The sequence below is a fragment of the Hipposideros armiger genome, unplaced genomic scaffold, assembly GCF_001890085.2.
Source record: "Hipposideros armiger isolate ML-2016 unplaced genomic scaffold, ASM189008v1 scaffold_3, whole genome shotgun sequence".
In the NCBI taxonomy this organism is placed as follows: Eukaryota; Metazoa; Chordata; class Mammalia; order Chiroptera; family Hipposideridae; genus Hipposideros; species Hipposideros armiger.
In genome coordinates, this window is record NW_017731353.1 from 9175401 (window position 1) to 9198033 (window position 22633).

Genomic DNA, 22633 nt, shown 5'->3' on the forward strand with positions numbered 1-22633 from the left:
TCTGTTTTGGCCGGACCCGAGTCTCTTGACCAAGGGGCCCAGTTCTTGGTCGTCCGCATCTGTCCGACGAGAATGGCCTCACGGCTTACATGGACATTGAAAAGCAGAGACTGCCCCTCATGGTTTGGCCACCTTCCTGTGCTCGGTGGTGTCCCTGGTCACACCCACCATGTGGGACTGGCGGTGAGGACGAGCGCTGCGTCCACATAATCACCGAGTCCAGCGCTTTTGCCCCACGTGCTAAGGATGAGCGGGGCAGCCGGGGCCAGGCCTGCAGCCGTGTTCTCAGGGCTGTGTTCTCGGGACGTGGTCTAGCCCTTTCGTGCCTCCGCCAGGCTGTCAATCTGGATGTATCCTGGGCGTGGCCTAACCTACCAGGTCCTAAAAAGGGCGGGGTCTCCATCCAGGTCCGTCAGGGCAGGAGGTCACATGGAAGGAAGGAGCCCATCAAACCTGTGTATCATATGAAAAATTAAAGTAATCAGCCTGTACACAGCCCTCCTTGGGGTTGGGTCCAGCTGGGGTGAATGAATGTTACAGGTGGGAACAGAATAGGAGGTCATGGGCTGCCGAGTTCTCACAAGTGACTCTTGTGTTTGTCTAGGCGACTCGCAGGCATTTCCGTCGGGGACCTCCCAACCTGCAGATCAGAGCCCCCAATAAAGACTCAGAAGAAAGGAGGCTGGATGACTCCCAGAGGCAGGAAGTGGTGGCGGACTCCACTCAGCAGGAAGAGCACCCCCAGAGAACCCTCGTCAGGTACTGGGGGCACCAGTGGGCCGGTGCATGGGACATCTCTTCTGAGAGACAGCAGAGTCGTGTGTGTGTCTAACGTACATTCCCCTTATGAAGCAGACAGTGTGCCCTGCTGTGTGCGGAGCTGTGGCGAGGGGGGGGGGTCCTGCCACCTCCTGGTCCAGCGTGGAGGGCATGGCTGAGCCACTGCTGGGTGGCCACTCAGGCACCTGCGTGTCCGCCCTGTGCTGGCTGACTGCTCCCCCTTCCCTCCCGGTAGCTGGAGGGGAGCTGTGATTGAGCCAGAGCAGGGCACTGACGTCCCCTCGAGAAAGGCAGAGTTCCCCACCAGGACTCAGAACCAACCAGGTAAGGCCGCACCTGCGCCCCTCGGGTCTCCCTGCACGGACTCGCAGATGAGCGTCCAGAGCACGCAGTGTAGCCTTGCTGTCCCTCTGACACTGGTTGTCCTTCGACACCCAGTTGGTCCGCAGGTCCTTGCAGTCACACTTCTCAGAGCTCTGGTGACGACGTGGCTCCTTGGAGGCCATTGTCCCGAGCCCAGGGCTGCAGACACAAGAGGCATGCGTGTGCAGGGGGCTCATTCTCCTGCCTGTGTCTGGTCCACAAGGGGCCTGGGGATGTGGAGACACAACTGCCCTTTGGCCTCTGCCCCTGGCTGGAGGGGCTCAGCGGCTGTGAGGGTTCCCGCATTCAGGAACCGGCGGTTGGGGGCCTGCTAGGTGCAGGCTGTCTGCTTGGTCTCATGATGCTCTTTGAGGTCATCAGTCAAGTGTGTCCCCATTCCCCAGACAGGAGAACTGAGATTAGGTCAGGAACCACCAAGGCCATGTCCCTGGTGTGTGGGGATTCGCACCAGGTCAGCTGAGTCCGGGGCCCAAGCTGTGACCTTCTGGTCCTGTTGCTGGCACCTCCCTGGAAGGACAACGGGGGAGCCCAGGCCTGTGCGGACAGAGCGATGGTGTGGCGTGAAGCAGGGATGGCAGAGCCCGGGGGTCACACAAGTAGGCCTCGGTCTACACAGAGGGGTCTCACACTGTGACGCTAGGGACACGCTTTCATGGACACGGTCACCCTGCATGTGTGCTCCTGCCCTGTGTGGAGAGAATACAGTTCCATGTGCATGGAGGGCACCGTGCGTGGAGAGGCGTCGGTGTGCCTGTTCCAGGGGTTTCCTCTGCAGGCGCCCAAACGGGTCCTGAGATACCCAGGGTCTTGTCTGCGTCACCAGCAGCTGTCATGGTTGACATTCCCAAACCCCAGTGGCCCAGCGCAGCACTCTGGCTGCTGCTGGTTCGCTGCCTCCAGCTCCTTTGCCGGCCAGGTGCTCCCAGCAGCCCCCGAGGGTCCCTGCTGGGTGCCGCTGGCTGTGGGTGTGATGAGGCCGTGCGGGTGCAAGTCCGAGCTGTCGTGTGAGGCCCTGGGCAGCCGTGTGCAGCTCCGAGGGTTTGACCTCTGGTGCTGTCCACTGCTGCCCCATGGCCTGGACATTGTCCCACGGGTCATCAGCGTTCCTACTTCGGGGCCCTGACCACGTCCAGGTCACCACAACCCGCTTCTCCTTCCAGGCCCCCCAAATGAGCGCCAGAAGGCCGTGGTAGATGCCTTCCGCCACGCCTGGGCCGGGTACCGCAAGTTCGCCTGGGGCCATGATGAACTGAAGCCTGTGTCCAGGTCCTTCAGCGAGTGGTTCGGCCTCGGCCTCACGCTCATCGACTCCCTGGACACCATGTGGATTTTGGGTCTGAAGAAAGGTACCTGTCACTGTGTTCCATGCGTGCAAGTGGATGAGCCTGCTGGGGTCCCCGTGCTGCTGTGGCCACCGACGATGGGCTTCCCTTCTCCTGGGTGACTCGAGTAGACATGCAGGGCGTGGGCACTTCCTTTGTCACCTTACGTTCAGGTGTCCGGGGACACTCTGGATAGCTGAACAGGCCCCTACCGAGAGCCGAGTGTGGATGCTGGTGGGCGTCGCAGGGCATTTCCAGCCTGGGTTTCTGCTGCAGTCGGGAGATGGCCCAGTGGCGAGAGGTGGCACATGATCTGATGTAGCTGCCAGCACCCTGGATCTGTCCCTAATGTCCTTATGCCACACAGATTGGCGCAGACTGGGGTTATACATTGTCAGTTACTTCTAACTGATGGTTTAAACATTTGTTGTAAGTTTCTTGGGCAGGTTGAAGACCCCTGTGGTCCTCACGTGGTCTTTTGTGCCATGGCCTGTGATGGCCGACCCCTTTGCTCACGGCTGCATGGGCTCTCCCCAGCCGCATGCTGGCCCATGTCTGCACACCTGAAGACTCAGGGCTCACACCCTTGCACTAGGAAAGGACGTCGACCCCTCAGGAGAAAGCCGGACAGGACAGGATACACGTAGCCCCAGAGCGACAGGCCATGGGATGCTGGAACCATGGGCATGTCCTGTACTCTCCTGCTTTGTATCATAGAGTTTGGAGAGGCTAGGCGTTGGGTGTCCAAGAAGTTACGGTTTGAGAAAGATGTGGACGTCAACCTGTTTGAGAGCACGATCCGGATCCTGGGGGGCCTTCTGAGCGCCTACCACCTGTCTGGGGACGCACTCTTCCTACAGAGAGCCGTGAGTGTCCTGGTACCAGCGTCGCCTTCTCCCCCGGGACATGAATGTTGAGCACGCCAGCATTTCCCCTTTGCTACAGGGATGGGGTGGGGGTTCCAGCTCTCTCCCCTGTAGTTTGGGGGGATTTCAGTTCACTCCCCTGTGGTTTGTTTGCCTGTTTCTGGGCCTGTGCTGAGCCGAGCACACTGCTTTGGCCCTCTGCAGCCGGCAGGCGACCCATCCCCAGCTCACTGCTGCGGCTGTGAGCATCGGGCCACGTGAAGCCAGCAAGCTCGCATCTGTCCCCATACTTGGATGAGAGTGGGTGGTGGGTTGGCATGGTGGACTGTGGAGCAGGCTTCTTTTCAGCAATCGGTGATCTCTTCCCACACTGTGTGTCAGGAGGACTTTGGGAATCGGCTGATGCCTGCGTTCCAGACGCCCTCCAAAATCCCATACTCAGACGTCAACATTGGCACTGGCGTGGCCCACCCACCCCGGTGGACATCTGACAGCACGGTGGCCGAGGTGACAAGCATTCAGCTGGAGTTCCGAGAGCTCTCTCGTCTCACGGGCGTTAGGAAATTTCAGGTATAGGGCTTCTGGGGGCTTCTGGAGGGGTCCTGGCTCGTTGCAGTAAGTGCCGGTGTGTGAATGCTGCCCTGGGCTGGAGACCGCTGCCACCTTTTTCCTTAGAGAACCCCGTTTCCTCGCCCTCTGCCCTGGCCCTGCCCTGTGCAGTCCTGTGTCCTTGGGCCCCCAACAGAGCTCATGGCTTGTCACCCAGAGGTCTGGGCCTGTTTCGACCGGGCTGTGTGTCTGTCCCAGGGCCGCCTCTGTCATGGCTGTGTGGTGTTGGGAGTGTCGAGACGCTGGTGTTTTGTAGCCAGTTCTGTGCTGGTGACATCGTGGTGGTCCTGATGGGCACTTGGATCGGGCCCCAGTGCCTACATGGGCTTCTGTCCTGTGGGGACTGCTGGGTTGGCATCGCGGGCATGAAGCCACCCTGATGTGTGATGGGGCGGGCACATGGTATGTGGGGTGAGGGGGTGTTCTCATCAATCGTTCGCTAACTCATTGCCCTAGTGTTGAAACGTCTGTCACTTAATCTGGTTCCCTGTTGGCTACTCTTCTCGTGGGTGAACTTCTGGGCTGCAGCTTCCATTCCATAGGTGTTTTTGTCTTTTTCCTAAATTGAGAAAATTCACATATCGAGAAATGTTGCCTTTCCTCGTGTATGTTGCCGTGTCCTCACGTTTCGTCCCCACAGTAAATAAGGCAGCGCCGTTAGCGGTCCCCGTCGTATAACTGAAATCCAACAAACATGGGACACGTGTGTCTGCTTTTTGTCACTGAGCACCATGCTTTCAAGGTACATCCAGTTGCAGCGTGGGTCAGAATCAGCCCTTTCGTGGCCAGGGCGGGGCCCGTTGTGTGGTCAGCCCCCGTGCTGCCCAGCATCCGCCAGCATGCGAACACTGGCCGGGCCTTGGTGTGGGGTGCCAGGGCAGTGTCCCTGTACTGAGGCCCAGCAGCACAGGGGCCCAGTTCCTCCAATCATTGTTCTCGGTTCTGAGCAGGCTCGTGGGTGTGCAGGCTTGTCTCTGGGTTTGGTGTTTTATGTGTTAAAGACATGCGGCCTCTTCCCAGGGCTTATGGGCCACCTGTTCACCTGTGTAGAGGTGTGTCAGGCCCCTTGCCCAGTTACTGATGAGAGTAGTGGTCTTGGCGTTGTCGAGGTGGAGTGAAAACGCAGCATTTGGCCATTTACTCAGTAGACACCTGTGGTGCCCCATGTTGCTGGGGCTTTGCAATCAGTCGCTGGGGCTGGAAGAGAGAGCACAGCAGCCCACCGGAGGAATAATCAGTCGGTGTGGGGGGATTTGTGGGTAGAGCCCCAGAAAGCACCCCATGCCGGGTCCTGAGCACTCTGATGAAGTGTGCACAGAGCCGCAGGAGCACAGACACGGGGCACTGCCCAGCCGGGCCGGCGAGCCCAGAGCAGCTGAGGCTGGTGGGTTCTTGAGGGATGAATAGGAGCTCATCAGGTGGTCGCTAGCAGCAACCCTGGGCTCCGAAGCGGACGTGCCTGCCTTCCCACAGGAAGAGGAGCAGATGGCCATGTGGGGCAGGGGTCCCAAGGACCTTGGCTGTGGGCTTCAGACAGTGCCCCAGAGTGGGGGCTGAGAGCTGCCAGGACGACAGGGGCCGCCCTGTGGTCAGGCCTGTGGCGTGGGCCCCTGTTCTTCAGGGACTCCTGGGGAGCGGTGGGCTGAGGAATGGCGCAGCCAGGATGCCACTGGGCATGGACCGGCCACAGGCAGCGCTCACACGGCCCTCACTCACGCGCACTCTCCCCCTATCTGCCCAGGAGGCTGCGGAGGAGGTGACGAGGCGTGTCCACTCCCTGTCTGGGAAGAAGGACGGGCTGGTGCCCATGTTCATCAACACACACAGCGGCCTCTTCACCCACCTGGGCGTGTTCACCTTGGGCGCCCGGGCCGACAGCTACTATGAGTACCTGCTGAAGCAGTGGATCCAGGGCGGGAAGAAGGACACGCAGTGAGGCCCCTTCTGCCACCTGGGCACATCCCTGGGGCTCCGCCGGCCCGGTTCTTGGTCAGGTCCAGCAGCCGAGCCGGGCCTGGGCTGGGCCTTGCCACGGGGACCTACTTCTCAGCATAGCCACTATGCCAAGGAAGGGGCCTGGCCGCTCGCTGAGCTCCGTGCTCCTCGGTGCCAGGCGGGACCCCAGCTCCCGGCCGAGATGTCTTCTGGGGTCAGGGAGGCAGCTCTGCCCGCCCCCTCCTGGGGACACGGAGATGGCTGGATATCTGGGCCTCGCTCTGCCTTCACTTTGCTGCTTAGCACATCCACGGTCCCAGGTGGCCTACAGCAGCCCGTGCACTTGAAAGTGCATATAAACCCTCGTGAGAGACCTGAAGTGGCCTGAAGTCTCCAGCCCAGGGATGACTGTGACCCCAACCGCTGGGGCGGGGGGGGCGGTGAGGTGGGGGGCACAGCTCCAGGCTGACCCCAGGGCGGAGACAAGAGCATCACCACCAGGGAGCCTGCCTTACCAGGCCTCTGGGGGCTGGTTGAGGGAAACGTCCCATTCAGGGAGCAGAAGGCAGTGCCCTCAGCCCTGCGGGCTGACCCACCATAGGCCTCCCCCCGAGGCTGGCGTGGTGCCACCCCAGACAGGGCCAGGCCTGGCGCTAACAGTGCGTAAACGACCCCTCAGGACTGTGTGCCCTTCTGGCCTGAGCATACAGGATCTTCTGGTCTCCCAGGTTACTTGAAGACTACCTCGAAGCCGTGGAGGGAATCCGAAAGCACCTGCTACGCAAATCTGAACCCAGCAAGCTCACCTTTGTGGGGGAGCTCACCCATGGCCGCTTCAGCGCCAAGATGGTGAGCATGCGCGTGGTCCATGCAGGGCCAGGAAGCTGCATCCACGGACTTGGCCTTGTCGCCTGGGGCTCCATGAGTCAGGATGAGGAGAGAACAGTGAAAGTGTGGCCAAAGAGCGTGAGGTGTCGCGGGCAGACATGGGCTGTGCCGCCGGGGTATCGCCTCCTCTCCCACTAGGACTCTCTTCCTCCCAGGGTCTCCCTCCCCTCCCTCCAGGGCCCAGGCCACCTCGCCCAGCGCTCCCCTCCTCCGAAGAAGGACCCCCCCCTGCCATGCTCCAAGGCCGCTCCCCTACCCCGCCTCCTTCCCCCTGCAGCTGGTGCTCCGTTGGTGTTTGAAGGGTGGGCGGAGACCCAGGTCAGCATGTGCATCCCCGGGATGTGGGTACCTTCCACCAGCTTGTCTGCCCGTGTGAGACCCTGGTGCTGGGCCTGTAGTCCAGTTGCCGGTCCGGAGGCGGGGGAAACAGCTCAGGCCTGTGACGCCCACACTGGCTCAGTGGTGAGGAGACCCCCTCCCATTCCAGGACCACTTGGTGTGCTTCCTGCCAGGGACGCTAGCTCTGGGTGCCCACCACGGCCTGCCTGCCAATCACATGGAGCTGGCACGGGCGCTCATGGACACCTGCTACCAGATGAACAGGCAGATGGAGACGGGGCTGAGCCCCGAGATTGTGCACTTCAACCTGCACCCGCAGAAGGCCCAGAAGGACGTGCAGGTCAAGGTGAGCGGGCAGGCAGGTGGGGTGGGGCGGGGCAGGGGTGATGCCACAGGGCCTCACGGAGCCTGTGCCCCCAGCCAGCCGACAGGCACAACCTGCTGCGGCCTGAGACGGCGGAGAGCCTATTCTACCTGTACCGCCTGACTGGGGACCGCAAGTACCAGGACTGGGGCTGGGCCCTCTTGCAAAGCTTCAACACCTACACGCGGGTGAGGCCCAGCTCCTCGCTGCTCCCTTCCCGTGGGGGCTGCAGCAGCTCATCCTTGGGGTTCAGGGCCTGTGTGACCCAGGGCCTCGGGTCAGGCATCCCTCCCTCCTGTCTCAAGGGACCAGCCAGGCGGGGAGGGCCCGACGTGGGTCCTACTCGTGGCCTGGGCAGCTCTCTTCCACCCAGGATGACCTCAGGGCCACTGTTCCCCGAGACGGGCACCATGACCATAGCGCTGCTTCCACTGCGCTCAGGCCCAGCTGCCCGGTGGAGCTGACACTTGACCTTTGCCCTCTGATGTGTGAGGCGCCAGGTTCTGGACCCATTGGGTGACCTCAGGGCCTTTGTGAGGCCTCTGCAGGGTACAGTGCGTGGCACTTTCCACCAGTCACTTGAGGGCAGCTGGCATCGCCTGGGGTGTCTATGGAGGAGCCGTGGCAGACCTCCGGGGCAGCCAGTCCCCTGGTGCCCTCCACCCCAGGGGCCATGCTGCTGCCGTGGGGGAGGGGGCGTTGCTTGGGGGTGCCTCTGGCCGGCTCCCCATCCGAGGGCTGAGCCTGGATGTGGGGAGTGGGTTGTGCCTGCAGCTGTGATGCTGTGGTCCCGGCCTTTGCAGGTCCCCTCGGGCGGCTACTCTTCCATCAGCAATGTCCAGGACCCCCACAACCCCCAGCCCAGGGACAAGATGGAGAGCTTCTTCCTGGGGGAGACACTCAAGTACCTGTACCTGCTCTTCTCTGACGACACGGACCTGCTGAGCCTGGACGCCTACGTGTTCAACACTGAAGCTCACCCGCTGCCCATTTGGGCCCCTGCCTAGGAGTGGGCGCTGCCTGGGGCCTGTCGTGCCCCGTCCCGTCAGCAGGACCCTGGCCCTGGCTAGGTCTGCCCTCCTTGACCTTGGCTGTGCAGTGTCCGCCAAACTGGCTGGATGTGCTCCAGACTGGTGACAGGCCAGCGGACAGCTGGGCCAGGATGTCTTGGGGCTCGTGAGCTGCTGGGGCGGCCGCTGGCCCTGGGCTCTTTGTCTGTGGTTCCCATGGGGACATCGTTAGGGACAAGGAGGAGGAAACCAGCGCTGTGGTCCAGCCTTCCTCCTCCCTGAGAAAACTCAAATCGTGACCTACATTCCTGAAACCTGGACATCCTCCTGTCAGCCAGGGCTTCCTGGGGGCCCCGGGGACATTGGGGTGCAGCTCGCCTCAGGGTCGTGGCCTGTGAATGTGTGCTGACCTGAGGCCTGGGGGCGTCTGTGGACACCCCTGACCCGAGGTCATGGGGATCCGAGCTCCTGGCTGTGTGTTTACGTGTTGGACTCAGGGACCCTCCCTGCCCTGCCAGGGCTGGGAGGGGCGAGGGGTGGCTGGCGAGTTCACCCCGCTCCCAGGCCACCCGGACAGAGTGGACTTTTCAGTCGGGATAAAAGGAGATTTGCTCTGATTGGTGTCTCCCATGTGTGCAAGCATCTGTTTCCCAGAAGGTCCGGGTTTCAGAACTGGGGGCAAGTGGTCTGGGCCCCTCACTGTCCACAGGTCAGCACCCTGCCGTCGCCTGCAGGCGGGAGAGGAGGAAGTGTCAGTACGGCGGGGTGGGTGCTGGGCTCTGTGGGGCCTGGCCTGCCCAGGGGACAGGGGGGTGCCTCGGTGTGAGTGGCAGTGGGCCTGGCCTGGCACCTGCTCCCCCCTCCAGCCTGTGGGGGTGTCCTCTTCCTGCAGTGTAACCTGCAGCGTCCATCCCTTAGGACTGATCTGGGGCAGTTTCTGGAAAGAAGAGAAACCTGGGCCCTGGCCGGGGGTCCCCTGCCCTCTAGGACCAGGTGATCTTGTAGGACAGGCCCAGCTCTCCCTCCGTGTTAAGCTGGCAGCCCGTTGTCCTCATTGTATCTAGAAGATGTGTGTCCCTCAGAAGCCAGGGCCTCTGAACGCCCAACAGGCCTGTACAGAGGTCCAGGCTGCATGTCAGGCAGAGCCTGGGTTCTGGATGTGTCCCCTGCTGCTCCCCATGTTCAGGTGACCTGGTGGCAGCTCCTCGCTCTCCAACAGCTGCCCCAGGCCTGGCTCCCAACCCCACACACCCTATGCTTTGACAGGTGTGCAGGTCCTGTCCCAGAGGTGGCCTCTTGTCCCAGCCTTGTGGCTGCTGGCTGCCCGCCTGCACAGTCCCCACAGCTGGAGGGCGTGTCGTGCTTCCCGCTGGCCCCTCCTAGCCGGGGGCTCTCAGCAGCCATGCAGCAAGACTGACAGTGACAGCCCACCCCAGTCCACTGGGAAGGGGGGCCTAGGCAGCCCGGAAAGGCAGACTCCCGGGCCCCCAGCAGGTGGACTGGGGGGTGGCAGCATGCTGAGACAGCCCCTCAGCGGGGCTCCCCGGGGACGCTCACACAGGAGAGGGCAGGGAAGACAGGTGGGGAGTCTTGGCAGCCTCCCATTTCTTGGTGTCACAGTTCAGCTGGCCACGTGAAAGTTCACCCCCCAAAGAAGCAGACTTAGCGTTGACGATTCTGTTTTATTAAACGTGGCCAATTTGGAGAGGTTGGGCAGTGTGTTCATCATGGCATGCTCCCTCTCCTGCAGGGACCACAGCTGACACAAGGGGCTGGGCCAGGCCACCAGACATTTATTCAGCCCCTCCCTCAGGCAAGGCCCTGCTGGGCCTGGTCACTGGTGGGTTCAGGAAGATGGGTGTGGGCTCCTCATCCTGGCGTGCTTTGGAGATGCACCCCTGTGAGTCCTCTCGGGTCCTAGCTAGGGGAGTGCCCCTTAGCCTCTGAGCCCCCAGGGCCACGTGCGCTGCAACCGCTGCTCACGCCTGGCTGTCGCAACCCACTCACGGATGATGCTGGCCTCCAGCTCACGTGCCTCCCGGACAGACGTCGGGTCTTCCGGGTGGGACGCTCTGAGGAACAGGCACGAGGTGGGGGGTCATTCAGTATGGAGGCAGACGTGAGCCCCACACCCCCCAGTTCATGTCCAGCCATGGGCCCAGGCTGAGTGCAGCGCCCCCTCCCAGGGCAGGACCACACCTGAGGTCCAGGTGATGTGCTCCCCCGTGGATGGTGATGGCCAGGACGGATGCGCTCAGGTTACTCCGGATCTGTGTCAAAGGACACGCCCGTGTGGAGTGCGAGCCCCACGCCAGTCAGTCCCTCAGCCCCGTTGCATGTCCAAGCTATGGGGTGCAGCTAAAACCGTAACTTGAGGTAACTGCATAGCCTGGATTGGCTCCATCCCGAAGGATGGGTGAGCCAGAGGCCAGTTCCCATTAAGTCAGGAAAAGAATCAGAAAGGGGAAAGGATGAAATAATGAAGACGTGGATATCAGCAAAGGCAAAGTGGGTTCCTGGAGAAGATTCTGTGAACCCACAGAGACAACCCTACACAGGACACCGTTACCATCTAACAAGGCTCCAGCAGGTCAGCCCTGAGCGACTCACCCCGCCCCCTGCCCAGGGGTCCAGGTCACCATTGGAGAAGATGATGTTGCTGGCGGCTCTGAGGTCTGAAAGGGACAGAACAAGTGGCAGGGGGACGGCACGGCCACCAGATCTGGGAGCTGTGGGGCAGATCAGACCACAGTTCCCCCGGGAGTGGAGAGAGCAGAGCTGGCTCAGTGCAGAGGGAAAGACACTGCCCCTAACCCCATCCTGAGCCTCACCGGCACCCCCGAAGCTGGTATGCAGCCAGTCCCGCCGGGGCCACACGCCCCACGTGTCCAGGCAGTACTGCTGGCGGAGCGCCTCGGTGAACGGCAGGTCCGGAAAGATGTCTGTCACGTTGTTACTGGAGAACGTCAAGCTGATCTCGGTGCAGGCCTGCGGGACACGCCACGCTGGGTCAGGCTGGTGGGGCGCGGCCCTCGCTCGGCACCCATCCCGGGCAATCCTAGGCCTCCCGCCCTATACTTCGTAGTCTCAGCCCCCATCCCATCCCAGGCAGTCCCGGGCCCCCCATCCCATACCTGGTAGTCCCAGGCCTTGGCGTCGGAGCCCAAGCCACAACCTGTGGGGTCCGCACAGGCCTGGTACTGCCGGTAGATATCGTAACAGGGCTCTGTCCCCGAGGAGTTGTACACCAGCCCTGGGGGAGAGGGGTGCTGAGGCCAGGCACCCAGACACTCACCCTGCCCCCTCAAGGGGTCCTGCAGGCGTCAGGGGCTCTGGGGTCTCATGTCCCAGGAAGGATTTGGGTCCCTAGGGTGTGTACTGTCAGGTCCTGCCTGCACCTTCCAGAGCCCCTTGGAGCAGTGACCCCCAGGCTGGGCCAGGAGGGGGATGGCCATTTCCTACCTAAAGACCATGGCAGGGGTGTCCTGGGCCCTGAGGTCCCCCTGGGCTCCCCGCCCCCACACACCCCTCACCCACTCCTCAGGCCATCTGCCCCCACACTCAGCACCCGGCCCGGGGCTGAGAGACAGACGCACCTGCCAGCGCTCGGAGCCCCTGGACCCTCTGGCTCTCACTCAGCAGCCGGTCACAGCCGACCTAGGGGTGCCAACAGTCACAGCCTGCACGGTGAGCACAAGACGCCCACTCGCAGCCTGCCACCCCCTCCCAGCTTGTCCCTCCCTGGTCCCAGGCCCCAGTGTGGGTGGCGGCCCTCGGGCGGGCCCTTCCCTGGGCATGGGGAGAGGTGCTTCACCTGGACAGGGTTGGCAGGGAGGTGCCCCATGAAGTCGGTGGGGTACGGGTAGTCCATCATGGCCAGCACGGTGAAGGCGTTCCGGGCAAACCCGAAGAGCTGGGCCAGGTCCTTCCAGCCCGCGAGCAACCGGCAGGTACCAAACTCCTGGCTGACCACCTCGTAGGCTGCCAGAGGGGGCAGGAGAAGGGCCTTTGGAGGCTGCTGACACAGAGGGGATGGGGGGAGGGGGGGGCAGCCTCCTCACCTCCCTGGAGGAACAAGTCCTTGATCTGCTGGAACGCGTCCCTCACGGCCTGGGCACACTTAGGACCCTGGCCCTCAAAGTCCTGGAGAACAGACTGGCTGTGGTGGCAGCCCCCATGCCTGGGCAGGCTACCCCCCCACCCCCAGGCCCTCACTCGCTCACCGCAGACACGTCCCGGAAGAACTGGTGGGAGTCGCCGAGGCCCGCCACTGCCACAACAGGTGCACTGGCCGCCAGCGCCCCCGCCACGAGGTGGGGGTACTTCATCCTCAAGTAGGCACTGAGCATCCCCCCGTAGCTGGTCGGGGCACAGGGTCAAGGCTGTGGCCCTCCAGCCATGGCACCCGCCAGCCCAAGGGCCACAGCAACTCGGGCGGCAGCCTGTCACCAGCCGGGCCTGCGCCCCCAACACCTGCTTCCCCTTGCTCTCCTCAGCCCCCGGCACCCACAAGAAGGACCTGAAGTGTCCAAGACCCACAGTATTCTGGCCCCGGGGCCAGGTGCGCGTGTGTTCCTTGGAAAGGAGATGGAGAACTCACCTGCCGCCGAAGGCGATGGCCGGGGCATCCTGAGCCCCGAGGTCCCGCCGCAGTGCCTCGATCAGCCTGGCAAAGTCGGCCAGGGCCTGCTCCACGGTCAGCAGCTCTGTGTGCCCGCGCCACGTGGACTGCTCGCCGAATGGCAGCGACTTTCCGTAGTAGCGCTGTGGGCGGGCGACGGGCAGACACTGACCCCATGCCTCCTCTCCGCCCAGGGGACCGCAGCGCTGCCCGCTACCCGGAGGGTACCCACGTGCTCCGCAAACACCACCAGGGCCGCCTGCTGCACCGCCAGCTCCAGGATGAACCCCGAGTTGTTGGCGAAGGACCATACGTCGCCTTCGTTGCCCGTGTAGAAGAATATGGGCCCCTCGCCCCTTTTCCAGAACTTGTCTGTTGGGTGAGGAGTGAACTTGTGCGTCCCAGGGATGGGAGTGAGACATGGTACAGAATGCCCCAGGGCCAGGCACCCCCAGGCGACCTCACCTGACACCAGGAACCTCTGGCGGAAGGTCTTGTTGCCAAACCTCTCAAAGTTGAAATGGTCCAGAAGCTGCTCAAAGTAGTCCTCCCGGAAGTCGGGGTCTGGGGCTCTGTAGGCTGGAGGGCGCGATGCTCAGCGGATGTGGCCCCCAGCGGGTAGCCGGGGGAGAGCCCGCAGGTCGGCACTTACCCGCGGCCTCCAGGCCGAGCAGCCCCAGCGCCAGCAGCAGGGCTAGGGCCCAGGGCAGGGCCAGCCGTGCCCAGGGGCTCATGTCTGCTTTGACCGGCAAGGGCGGGTCACATGACTAACCGGGAAACAGTCACGTGACAGCTTGCGCAGGACTGTCGGCAGGGCTGGCCCTTCCCTCCCGCTGGCAGCTTCTGTGTCATTCCGTTCCTTCCTCAAGCTTCCTGGCAGCCATTGTGTCACCACGGAGACGGTTGCCATGGGGACACATGACGCAGGCTGAGGGCTCAAGGACCTGGCACTGGGGCAGGGGACGTGTGTCCAGCCGTCTGTCTCCCAGTGGCCACTGCTGAGGGCCTAACCTGCCCCACACCTCCCTGCTGGTTGCCCCTCCCTGGTCCTCCTCGAGCCGGGGGCCGGGTGGGCAGGTCACCAGCACACACCTAGGCGGGAAGTGACCAGCCTCACTGCCCAGACCCTCCCAGGGGGGAGGGGCAGCTCTGAGGGTAGGGCAGGGAAAGCCTGTCGAGGAGGGAGGGAGCCTTGGGAAGATGGGGGTGGCCCGAGGGTCCCACACAGAGGGCAGCGGCCCTGAGAAAGGAGCTCTTCCAAGTGACAGCAAGGGGCTGCATAGGCGGGAGCGTGGGGGGGGGGGGGGAGTGGCCAGGAGCCCAGCCTGGGGTGTAGGCGGCCAAGGGGGTCAGCCGAGGCTTCTGCTGGGAGCTGGGACCCTCTCCCCTCCTTGTCTGGCTAGTCCATTCACTGGCTTCTCAGCGATGCAGGGGCCCCAGGACCTGCCAGTGCCCAGAGCATAGAGGAGCCACCTGGCACCTGGCACCCAGTCCAAGGCCTGGGTGAGGGGGCCAGACCAGTAGAGCTACCCCTGCCCCAGGCTGCAGAGGAAGGTAGCATTACTAGTCCCCACTCCCAAAGACTGTCCCCTGGCCAGTGTGGCCCCTGGTCTCTGCCCAGGCCCGGCCTGTCTGATGCTGGGACGGCCCTGGGCTGGGCTGGGGTGCTGGCCTCTCACTGCAGCTGGGGAGCCCAAGACCCCTGGCTAGGCTGGGGCTGAGTAGGAGGACTGGCCACTTGAGTCAGCCCTGTGGCTGTGCCTCACACGGTCCCAAGACCGTCACTGAGGCAACCAGCTTGGTGACAATGACTGTCCATCATGTCACACCACCCTATGGGTGTGGTCACTCAGTGCCACACCACAATCATCCCACAGGCCCTGTCCCCATCCCCATGTGATGTCCCCTCCATCCCTGTGACCCCATGTCCCAGTGTCCCTGTCCCTGTGTCCCCATGTCCCCATGTCCCTCTGTCCCTGTCCCCAGGGATCTGTGTCCCCGTCCCTGTGTCTCCTTCCCTATGTCCCAGTGTCCCCCATGTCCCCGTGTCCCTTTCCCTTTGTATCTACCCTCGTATCCCCGTCCCTGTGTCCCCATGTCCCCATGTCCCTGTCCCCGTGTCCCCATCCCGTATTCCCGTCCCTGTGTCCCCATGTCCCTGTGTCCCCGTCCCTGTGCCCCCATCTCCATGTCCCCATTCCTGTGTCCCTGTCCCCATGTCCCCATGTCCCCATGTCCCTGTCCCTGTGTCCCCCTGTCCCCATCCTCATGTCCCTGTGTCTCCAGGTTCCAGTGTCCCCGTGTCCCTTGGCCCCTGTTCCTATGTCCCCGTACCCCCACCCAGGGCTGCCTGTGTTAAGTAGAGAGCTACCCTTTGAGGGCCCTCATGGCCTCTGCAGAGCAGGAGCGGGACCAGAGACAGGGACTTGCAGCACCTTGTCCCCAGATGGCAGGCTGCTCCCACTCCTGTCCCCTCTCTCAGCTCAGGAGCCTGACCCCAAGCCCCCACCGCAGACCCACCATGTTACCCCCTCCGGACCCTGCAGACTCCACGCCCGGGGTGGCTCCTGGAAGACCCACAGGTGCATTCTGATCTTCTCTCAGACTGTCCTGCTACACCTGGTGGCCCTGAGCGTGCAGGTACATCTGGGGCTCCAGAAGCCCTCCTCCCAACTGCCTGGGGCCAATAACTTTGGGGACAAGGCTGGGGTCAGATCCTCCCTTCACAGTCCACAGATTTAGGGAGCCAGGCCTGTTCCCCACCACCACCTGCTCTGCCCCTTTTATACCTTAAAGCTGCCAACAACAGGGGTGAGAAAATGGGGTGGGGAGACGCTTAAGTAGGCCCTGTGCTCTCAGCTCTGACCCACGCTGTACCTGCAGGTATGGCCATGCTCATGTGTGTGTTGAATTATATACCTTAGTGACTGGTTTGAAATTCACTGGTTTTAAGTACATTGGCAACATTGTGCAATATCATCATTATCAATTTCCCAAACTATCTCATTATCCGAAAAACCACCCACTTAACAACTCCCACTCCCCTTCTGCAGCCCCTGCTAACCTGGTCCACGTTCCATCTTGATGAGTTCGCCCACGGGGACCTCATGTATGTGACTCCGTTGTGACAGCTCGGTTCACTTGGCACAATGTCTTCAGGCCCATCCACATCCTGGCAGGTATCTGACGGCATAATGCCCCATTGCATATAGGCACCATGTTTTTCTCATGCATTCACCCATCGGGGGACATTAGGGTAGTTTCTCCTTCTGGCTATTGTGACTCACTCTGTACGAGGACAGACGCGAGCTTGCTGGCTTCACGTGGCCTGACGCTCAGGCTGCAGTAGTGAGCTGGAATCATTGACTGGGAACGGGTCCCCTGCTGTCGGCGGGGAGCCTAGCAGTGTCCTCAGCTCAGCACAGGCCCAGAAACGGGCAAACAAACTGGAACCCCCACCCCCACCAAATCCCTGCAGCAAAGGGAAAACGCTGAGTGCTTCATACTCACATCCTGGTGGCGAGGTTGTCTGTCAGGGGGCCTGGCGGAGGCACGAAAGGGCTAGAGCCATGTCCCGAGAACACAGCCCTGAGAACACGGCTGCAGGCCTGGCCCCGGCTGCCCCGCTCATCCTCAGCACGTGGGGCAAAAGCGCTGGACTCGGTGATTATGTGGACGCAGCGCTCGTCCTCACCGCCAGTCCCACATGGTGGGTGTGACCAGGGACACCACCGAGCACAGGAAGGTGGCCAAACCATGAGGGGCAGTCTCTGCTTTTCAATGTCCATGTAAGCCGTGAGGCCATTCTCGTCGGACAGATGCGGACGACCAAGAACTGGGCCCCTTGGTCAAGAGACTCGGGTCCGGCCAAAACAGACACCGTCGCTGAAACAGGTCTTGGGGACGGCGCTGAGCGGGAGAGGTGTCCAAGGGACCTCCGAAAGGGCCTCACCCCTGATTCTTGCACCAGAGGCATGGGGACATTCACCCCTGACCATGGAGGCCCTCCCTGGACGCCACAGATGGGACCGTGGGTGTCACGACCATGGGCCCGCGACTTTCTAGGGCAGCGTGCTGTATTCTGGTTTCCCGTGGTTATGAGTCCGTGTGTCAGACAGCGGCCGAAAGAAGCCAAGGGAACACTGGTCAGCTTTATGCGAGGAAATTCATTCTCTGCACACAGACCCTTGAAGAGGCAGCGGGAAGGCGGCCTCCCGTCTCCCCCGGGGCAGCCCTGCAGGACGTGAGGCCAGCACTGGCCCAGCATCCTCTCTAGCAGCGGCGCCCACATCCACACCTGAGGAGGGACGGAGGGAGTCCCCAGGTGCACAGCACCCCGGTTCTCGGAGGCCATCTCCCGGGACCACCTCTCTCTAGAAGGGACGCTTCCTGGTCCCCTGCTGGCCTCCTGACTGCCCTCTAGTCTCCATGGCCCCTCGCCTGCCCCCACCCCCACTGTAAGGGTGGGGCGCCCCAGGACTAGGCCTGGCTCCTCCTCCACCAGGTCCCTGTGGGCTCCCACCGCTGACTCTGATCCTGACACCACCACCCACATCTCCTGAGGTCCCAGGCACCTCACACGGCTGGGGCAGGTCCAGAAGGGAGCGCCCGAGCGTTCCCAGCCCGCTCCCTCTCGGCCTCCACGGCCCCTCCCCCGGGGAACCCTCCCTACCCTCACAGGCCCAGTCCTGCCCAGGCTGGCTCCAGGCGCAGGCTCTCCCAGTCCAGGCAGCTGGGCTCTGCTGCCTCCTGCCGTCCACTCCTGACTGTGCCGCCGTCTCCACCCGGCGCCCAGAGAGCCTTCACAGGGACAAGCTGACATCCTGCCCCAGCTGTCATCTCCCACGAGGCCGACTGAACCTCCAGTGCTGCCTGCGCCCCAGGAGGACTCACGGGGCCCGGCCTGCACCGACCCCTGGCCCCGTCCCCGTCCAGGCCCTTGTGGGATCCCAGCTCCCTCCTCAGACTGCAGCTCAGTGTCCTGCCCTGACCGAGGGGCCCAGCCCCAGCCTTCTCTCTCAGGGCGTCTGCTCTTCTCCTTGTAGGACGCCACGTGGGCCACTGTTACTGTTTATTCCTGGCGTCTCACCTGCCTCGCCCTCCCGCCAGCCTGCAGCCCCGCCAGAGAAGCCACGGGCCTGTTTCCTTCTTCACCACCTCAGCAGCAGGTGCGCGATGAAGAACGAAGGGAAGACTATCCCTCCCTCCTCCCCCACGCATCGTCCACGCAGCCCAGAATAACGAGTGAGGGGAGCACACCAGACCTGGGGAGAAAAAGAACTCTTCCCAGGCTGTGGGAACACTACGTGCTGTTCCGACGCTTCCGGAACGGACCCCGCATACAGCTGCACCTACAGCTCATTGGAAGTACCTGAGGCAGCGCCCCCGGGACTTTCTCTGCGTTAGCCTCTGCCTTCTGGGGAGCTGGCAGGACAGGTGGGTTTGCTGGCCTCATCTTCTGCTCTTCCGCTGACCTGACGTTCGGGGCTGAACAGAGAACACGTGTCACCTCACATATCCCACAGGGCTTACGGGAGACTCCAAGTGCTCACAGACGACAGCCATACATCAAAGGACGCCAGGACACCTCGGGAAAGCCACCGGCGTGAGTGCATCAACGGCCAAAGAGAATCGAACCTTTCTCAAAGCGCTGGGCAGCCTCCGTCCTTATCCCCAACCCACAACCCCGAGTAGTTCCCACCCGGGAAGTACAAATGGCGACCTGCTGCAGCTCATTAGCTCTCCCCCTAAAATTAGCAACCTGGTGGAATTCAGGAGGACTCTGTGTGTCCTCTCCGGAGCTCTGCCCGGTCCCTTCCCGACACACAGCCGCGTGTGTCGTGACCTTCACGGGATGCACTTAGAGGGAGCGGTCCACCTCAGGACAGAGGACGGCGAGGCCAGCCCTCCACCACTCACGTAGGAGGCAGTGACGCCGTCACGCTGACGTCGTGGTCTAGCCAGGTGGCTGAAAACACGCTCCGCCTCTCCTGACCTCTCGTTGCCCTTTATGCCCCTGCAGCCGTGCGAGTTCCACGGCAAGACCGCCCTGCCAGTCAGCCCTCAGCGACAACACGTGTCGTCTAGGCGCTCACGGAGCTGATACCTTTCCACTGGTCCGCCACGCTGATGTAGGACAGGAGCCCCCCGAGCCCCAGAAACGCCAGCATGAGGAGAATCACGTTCCGCTGTAACCGTGACAGCTGCTTCCATTTCTGAGGGGGAGACAGAGTGACACTGTTTACTGGAAAGCACAGGCCTGGAAAGCTCTTCGACTGTGACCACCTCGGTGAGGACAGCAATTCAGAAGGTCCCGTGTGAAGCCCTGTTGTTTATGAGCTGGGGGAAGTTCCCTCCTCGCGGGGGTCACAGGGGGGCCCGCGCCCCAGGTGGCTAGCTAACGCACCGGTACACGTAAGACGAGAACAGACATGGACGCCACTTCTGTCCAGTCCGTGGGCAGCGGAGAGAGACCCCGCCATGCGCGTGTTCGGGCTCAGGCCCCGGCTGGGACTGGGTCTGTCCAGATGCCCTGTGGGGACGCCCCGTGGGTTAAATGGGCGGTGCTCGTGCTCATGGCAGCTGTGAAGAAGTTATACTGGGGAACCTCTGGTGTGTCAATACAGGGTCTTAGGAAGCACCTGTCTGGCATTTTCTTTCTCAGGCCCCCTTGAAGTCAAGGTCAGATGAAGGCAGGCCACAGAACTTCACCTCTTATAAATTTCCCCATCGCTGGGATTTTGTGCGTTAAGGTGAAGATGCGTGCAGTTGAGTCAGGGTGCATCTGTCCTCTCTTTCTGTCAGGAGGAGCCAGGGAACCATCTGTCCTGACAGTGGCCATGCAGCATTAAGACAGGACCACCTGCTAAATATAACACAGGCGCTGTCGGAAGGAAAACCATGGCTGCTCTTGTAATAGGTCTTGAAGCCAAGAACCTCGGTCCTGGATCAGGCCATGACTCTCAGTCCCAGGATCCAGTTGGGTCTGCTCTGGAGGATTAGGGAGCCCCTCCCCACTGCACCCCACCCCTTTTGATCCTGGTCACAGGTCCTTATTTTCTCTGTAGTATTTGCAGAGGTTTAAGAAGAAAGTTCTGTGATAGTTAACATGTTTCCTCGGTCAGCTAAGAGGAAATCGAGGACTGTGGGGTTTCCCGTGACAGCTCTGATTTGTGGATTTAGATGGTTTATCAGGCTTGTAAAGCAGTGGTGCCATTGGTGACTCTTCTAGGGCCAGAGACAAGTTCTTAACCCCATTTTCCAGTTGCTTTATTTCTGCTATGGAAACTGTAGCTCAGAGTATGGGTAAAGAGGGAACCAGTCATCCTTGCTGGAAGTTTTCTTAATAGCCTATATTCGTGTTGTTTTAGAAATTTCTGGCTATTCTTTTTTTTTTAAGGAAATGTGATTTCTTGGAGAGATAGGCATTTTAAAAATATGGAAATCTCTACCAAGTATTCTGAATACACAGGGCGTTACTGTGCAGTAGGTAGGTATAACCCGATGTCTATATAATGAGTATACTAGTGGAATACAGAGTGCATTTGAAGTAAAAGTATCATTTATTGGGATAGGAATGAGTACATTTTGTGCCCCTCGATATGTCCAAGTTCCTTGAGTGGAATGAAACACTTCCTGCAAAGCAGTGTGAAAACAAACTGACTATGGTCATTGTCCCCAGGGCACTCCTGATCCCCTAGGTCCACAGTGACCTCGGCAGACACATTTTATTGAAGTGAGGTCAAAGTCCAATTTCCGTGATTTAAATTTGGGACCATCAATGATGTGAAGAAAACTTAAGGAGCAGAAGGGGCCTGTTGTAGGAGAAACACTGCCTGTGGGGTAGGGGTGGGGTTGGGGAGGGGCGCTGGGTGGTTGGGGCAGCTGGACCCCAGTAGGTTCCCAGGGGGCCCTCACTGTCACCGGTCACCGTACCGAGTGAAAATCCCAAGACTCGTTCCTTGGGAAGGACAGCAGCCGATGATGTTCCCCGCAGGATGTCACTCACAGAACCCTGCCTCAGACAAGGTTTCTCAGGGACTGTGCTATGATAAGATCAGGCCAATTCACGGTCTCGTCTAACACAGACAGGGTCACCCGGCCCCCCGAAAGGGACCTCAGTCATGCACTTACCCCTGCGTCCTGCCAGTGTCCAGTCTAGAACACAGTCTTCCCCCAAATCACCCAAGCGAAGTTCAAGTCCTGTAATAGTTCTTCCTGACACCCTCGTCCTGAGACACCTGCAGGCCCCCAGGTGCCACGCAGAGTAAGAAACCCACTTGTTAAGTGCAGTTGTGTTTGGCTGAAGGGCAGTGACAGAACCGGAGGCTCACTGCCTTGGACATGGGACCCTCAACTCGGTACTGGGGGGCACACCTGAGACCCCTGGTGCTTCTGTCTGCCCGCGGTACCACCTGCCCATGGCTGGGGAGCAAGATCACGTTGCATGCAGTTGTGGTGTTTCACTGACACCCTCAGCATTGTGTGTGTGTGTGTGTGTGTGTGTGTGTGTGTGTGTGTGTGTGTGTGTCTAGGAATAAGACTTCTGGGGTTGTGGTTGCAGGATTAGAGTTGTATTTTAACTTGGTGAAACTGTTTTCTGGCTCCAAACATCTGATTATCTAATGTTTTGTCTGTCTGATTTCTTACGTGTCGCATGTTGTTTGTCAGCCTGTCCTCAAGCTGACCTCCAGAGCCTGGACACTCGCAAGGTTTCTTCTCAGAACAGTTCTTTGCCCAAGTCACCATCTCAAAACCTTCCAGAGACTTCTTACTCCACTTTGGCTGTGTGTTCCTGAAAGCTGCTTTTCTTTTAGCTTCTTCTGTGGGAATCAGGTCTTGTCTGATCACTGATAAGTGACCAAAAAAACCCCAGAAAATGACCCACTGTTATGATCTACTTTATCTTCATTCAGTTATCTCTGACTTCCACGGTCTGCTAACAATTAAAGAAAAACAAGACTCTCTTCCTTTTCATAAAACTCTGTGGTTCTAACTTCCTGTCTCCCTGCCTTAAATACCCTCCGTCTTCACACAGAAGCCAGGATGTGCACGTGGCTGCCCGGGGCTGCTCGGGCTGGGGCTGGGTTGCAGCCCTTTTTCCTTTCCCCAAATAAAATCCTTTTTGATGACGGAAATCTAGTGGATATCATTGTTCAGCTGACACATCCCACACACACAGCTCTGCGGGTAGTTCCAGAGATGCCCTTGTGCATCCCTCCCTGCACCATCGGTTACCAGGCAACGGGTGGAGTTCCAAAGATGCAAGTGCAGGGGCGTCACCAGGCTGTCAGAGCTGAGTGCAGGAGCCCACCCTGGAGAGCTGGTTCGGGGGCAGATTCTGGGCCTGACCCACCAAATTGTCACAGGCTCCCCTCAGGCCCTGGTAGAGCTGGCAGCAAGGACCCTAAACTCCTCAAATCTTCCTGTGCAGACAAGCCATCTTCTTAAAATGCAGATTCTGACTCCAGGGGTCTGGGGCAAGGCCTGAGAGGTTCTCAAGTTCCTACATAGCC

The 22633-nt window shown here is 60.8% G+C and overlaps 3 protein-coding genes across 6 annotated transcripts; 1 reads left to right on the forward strand and 2 right to left on the reverse strand.

Moving 5' to 3' along the window:
* Positions 1-459: 459 nt before the first annotated feature.
* Positions 460-9114, forward strand: MAN1B1 (mannosidase alpha class 1B member 1). Of its 3 annotated transcripts, none has more exons than XR_002123816.1 (9): positions 460-759; positions 2325-2510; positions 3204-3352; positions 3734-3922; positions 5703-5893; positions 6625-6745; positions 7272-7469; positions 7548-7675; positions 8291-8376. XR_002123816.1 is itself a non-coding variant. In XM_019640829.1 (9 exons), exons 1-9 carry the CDS (start codon positions 687-689, stop codon positions 8492-8494), a joined length of 1443 nt encoding a protein of 480 aa, XP_019496374.1. In that variant the 5' UTR covers positions 504-686; the 3' UTR covers positions 8495-9114. The 3 variants fall into 3 exon arrangements, 2 of the variants coding, with proteins under 2 accessions (XP_019496374.1, XP_019496384.1); XM_019640829.1 differs by having other exon boundaries at positions 504-759; positions 7544-7675; positions 8291-9114; XM_019640839.1 differs by lacking the exons at positions 460-759; positions 2325-2510 and adding an exon at positions 2522-2787 and having other exon boundaries at positions 7544-7675; positions 8291-9114.
* Positions 9115-10165: 1051 nt separating this feature from the next.
* On the reverse strand, positions 10166-13950 carry DPP7 (dipeptidyl peptidase 7). The gene is made up of 13 exons (XM_019640817.1): positions 13771-13950; positions 13584-13697; positions 13351-13490; positions 13098-13261; positions 12721-12856; positions 12559-12640; positions 12312-12478; positions 12094-12154; positions 11632-11750; positions 11329-11485; positions 11108-11172; positions 10697-10767; positions 10166-10569 (listed from the first exon to the last, which is right to left on the reverse strand). The coding sequence occupies exons 1-13, from the start codon at positions 13850-13852 to the stop codon at positions 10434-10436; spliced, it is 1494 nt and encodes a 497-aa protein (XP_019496362.1). The 5' UTR covers positions 13853-13950; the 3' UTR covers positions 10166-10433.
* Positions 13951-13999: 49 nt separating this feature from the next.
* On the reverse strand, positions 14000-20938 carry LOC109381807 (endoplasmic reticulum mannosyl-oligosaccharide 1,2-alpha-mannosidase-like). 2 transcript variants are annotated; one of them, XR_002123817.1, is made up of 5 exons: positions 19525-20938; positions 19225-19333; positions 18490-18605; positions 16183-18382; positions 14000-14068 (listed from the first exon to the last, which is right to left on the reverse strand). XR_002123817.1 is itself a non-coding variant. In XM_019640860.1 (4 exons), the coding sequence occupies exons 1-4, from the start codon at positions 19549-19551 to the stop codon at positions 18269-18271; spliced, it is 366 nt and encodes a 121-aa protein (XP_019496405.1). In that variant the 5' UTR covers positions 19552-20905; the 3' UTR covers positions 17204-18268. The 2 variants fall into 2 exon arrangements, 1 of the variants encoding a protein (XP_019496405.1); XM_019640860.1 differs by lacking the exon at positions 14000-14068 and having other exon boundaries at positions 17204-18382; positions 19525-20905.
* Positions 20939-22633: the final 1695 nt, after the last annotated feature.

What these genes read in the sequence shown, in the direction of transcription:
- MAN1B1 (XM_019640829.1), top strand. Translation starts at nt 687, where the DNA reads ATGACTCCCAGAGGCAGGAAGTGGTGGCGGACTCCACTCAGCAGGAAG. An exon ending in CCCCAGAGAACCCTCGTCAG is followed by an intron (nt 760 to 2,324) that starts GTACTGGGGGCA and finishes TTCTCCTTCCAG; the next exon opens with GCCCCCCAAATGAGCGCCAG. An exon ending in GATTTTGGGTCTGAAGAAAG is followed by an intron (nt 2,511 to 3,203) that starts GTACCTGTCACT and finishes TTTGTATCATAG; the next exon opens with AGTTTGGAGAGGCTAGGCGT.
- DPP7 (XM_019640817.1), bottom strand. Translation starts at nt 13,852, where the DNA reads ATGAGCCCCTGGGCACGGCTGGCCCTGCCCTGGGCCCTAGCCCTGCTG. An exon ending in TACCAGCTTCGGGGGTGCCG is followed by an intron (nt 11,173 to 11,328) that starts GTGAGGCTCAGG and finishes TGTCCCTTTCAG; the next exon opens with ACCTCAGAGCCGCCAGCAAC. An exon ending in GCACATCACCTGGACCTCAG is followed by an intron (nt 10,570 to 10,696) that starts GTGTGGTCCTGC and finishes CCTGTTCCTCAG; the next exon opens with AGCGTCCCACCCGGAAGACC.
- LOC109381807 (XM_019640860.1), bottom strand. Translation starts at nt 19,551, where the DNA reads ATGTCTGTTCTCGTCTTACGTGTACCG. An exon ending in TTCTCGTCTTACGTGTACCG is followed by an intron (nt 19,334 to 19,524) that starts GTGCGTTAGCTA and finishes TCTCCCCCTCAG; the next exon opens with AAATGGAAGCAGCTGTCACG. An exon ending in TCCCGGGGGCGCTGCCTCAG is followed by an intron (nt 18,383 to 18,489) that starts GTACTTCCAATG and finishes TTTTCTCCCCAG; the next exon opens with GTCTGGTGTGCTCCCCTCAC.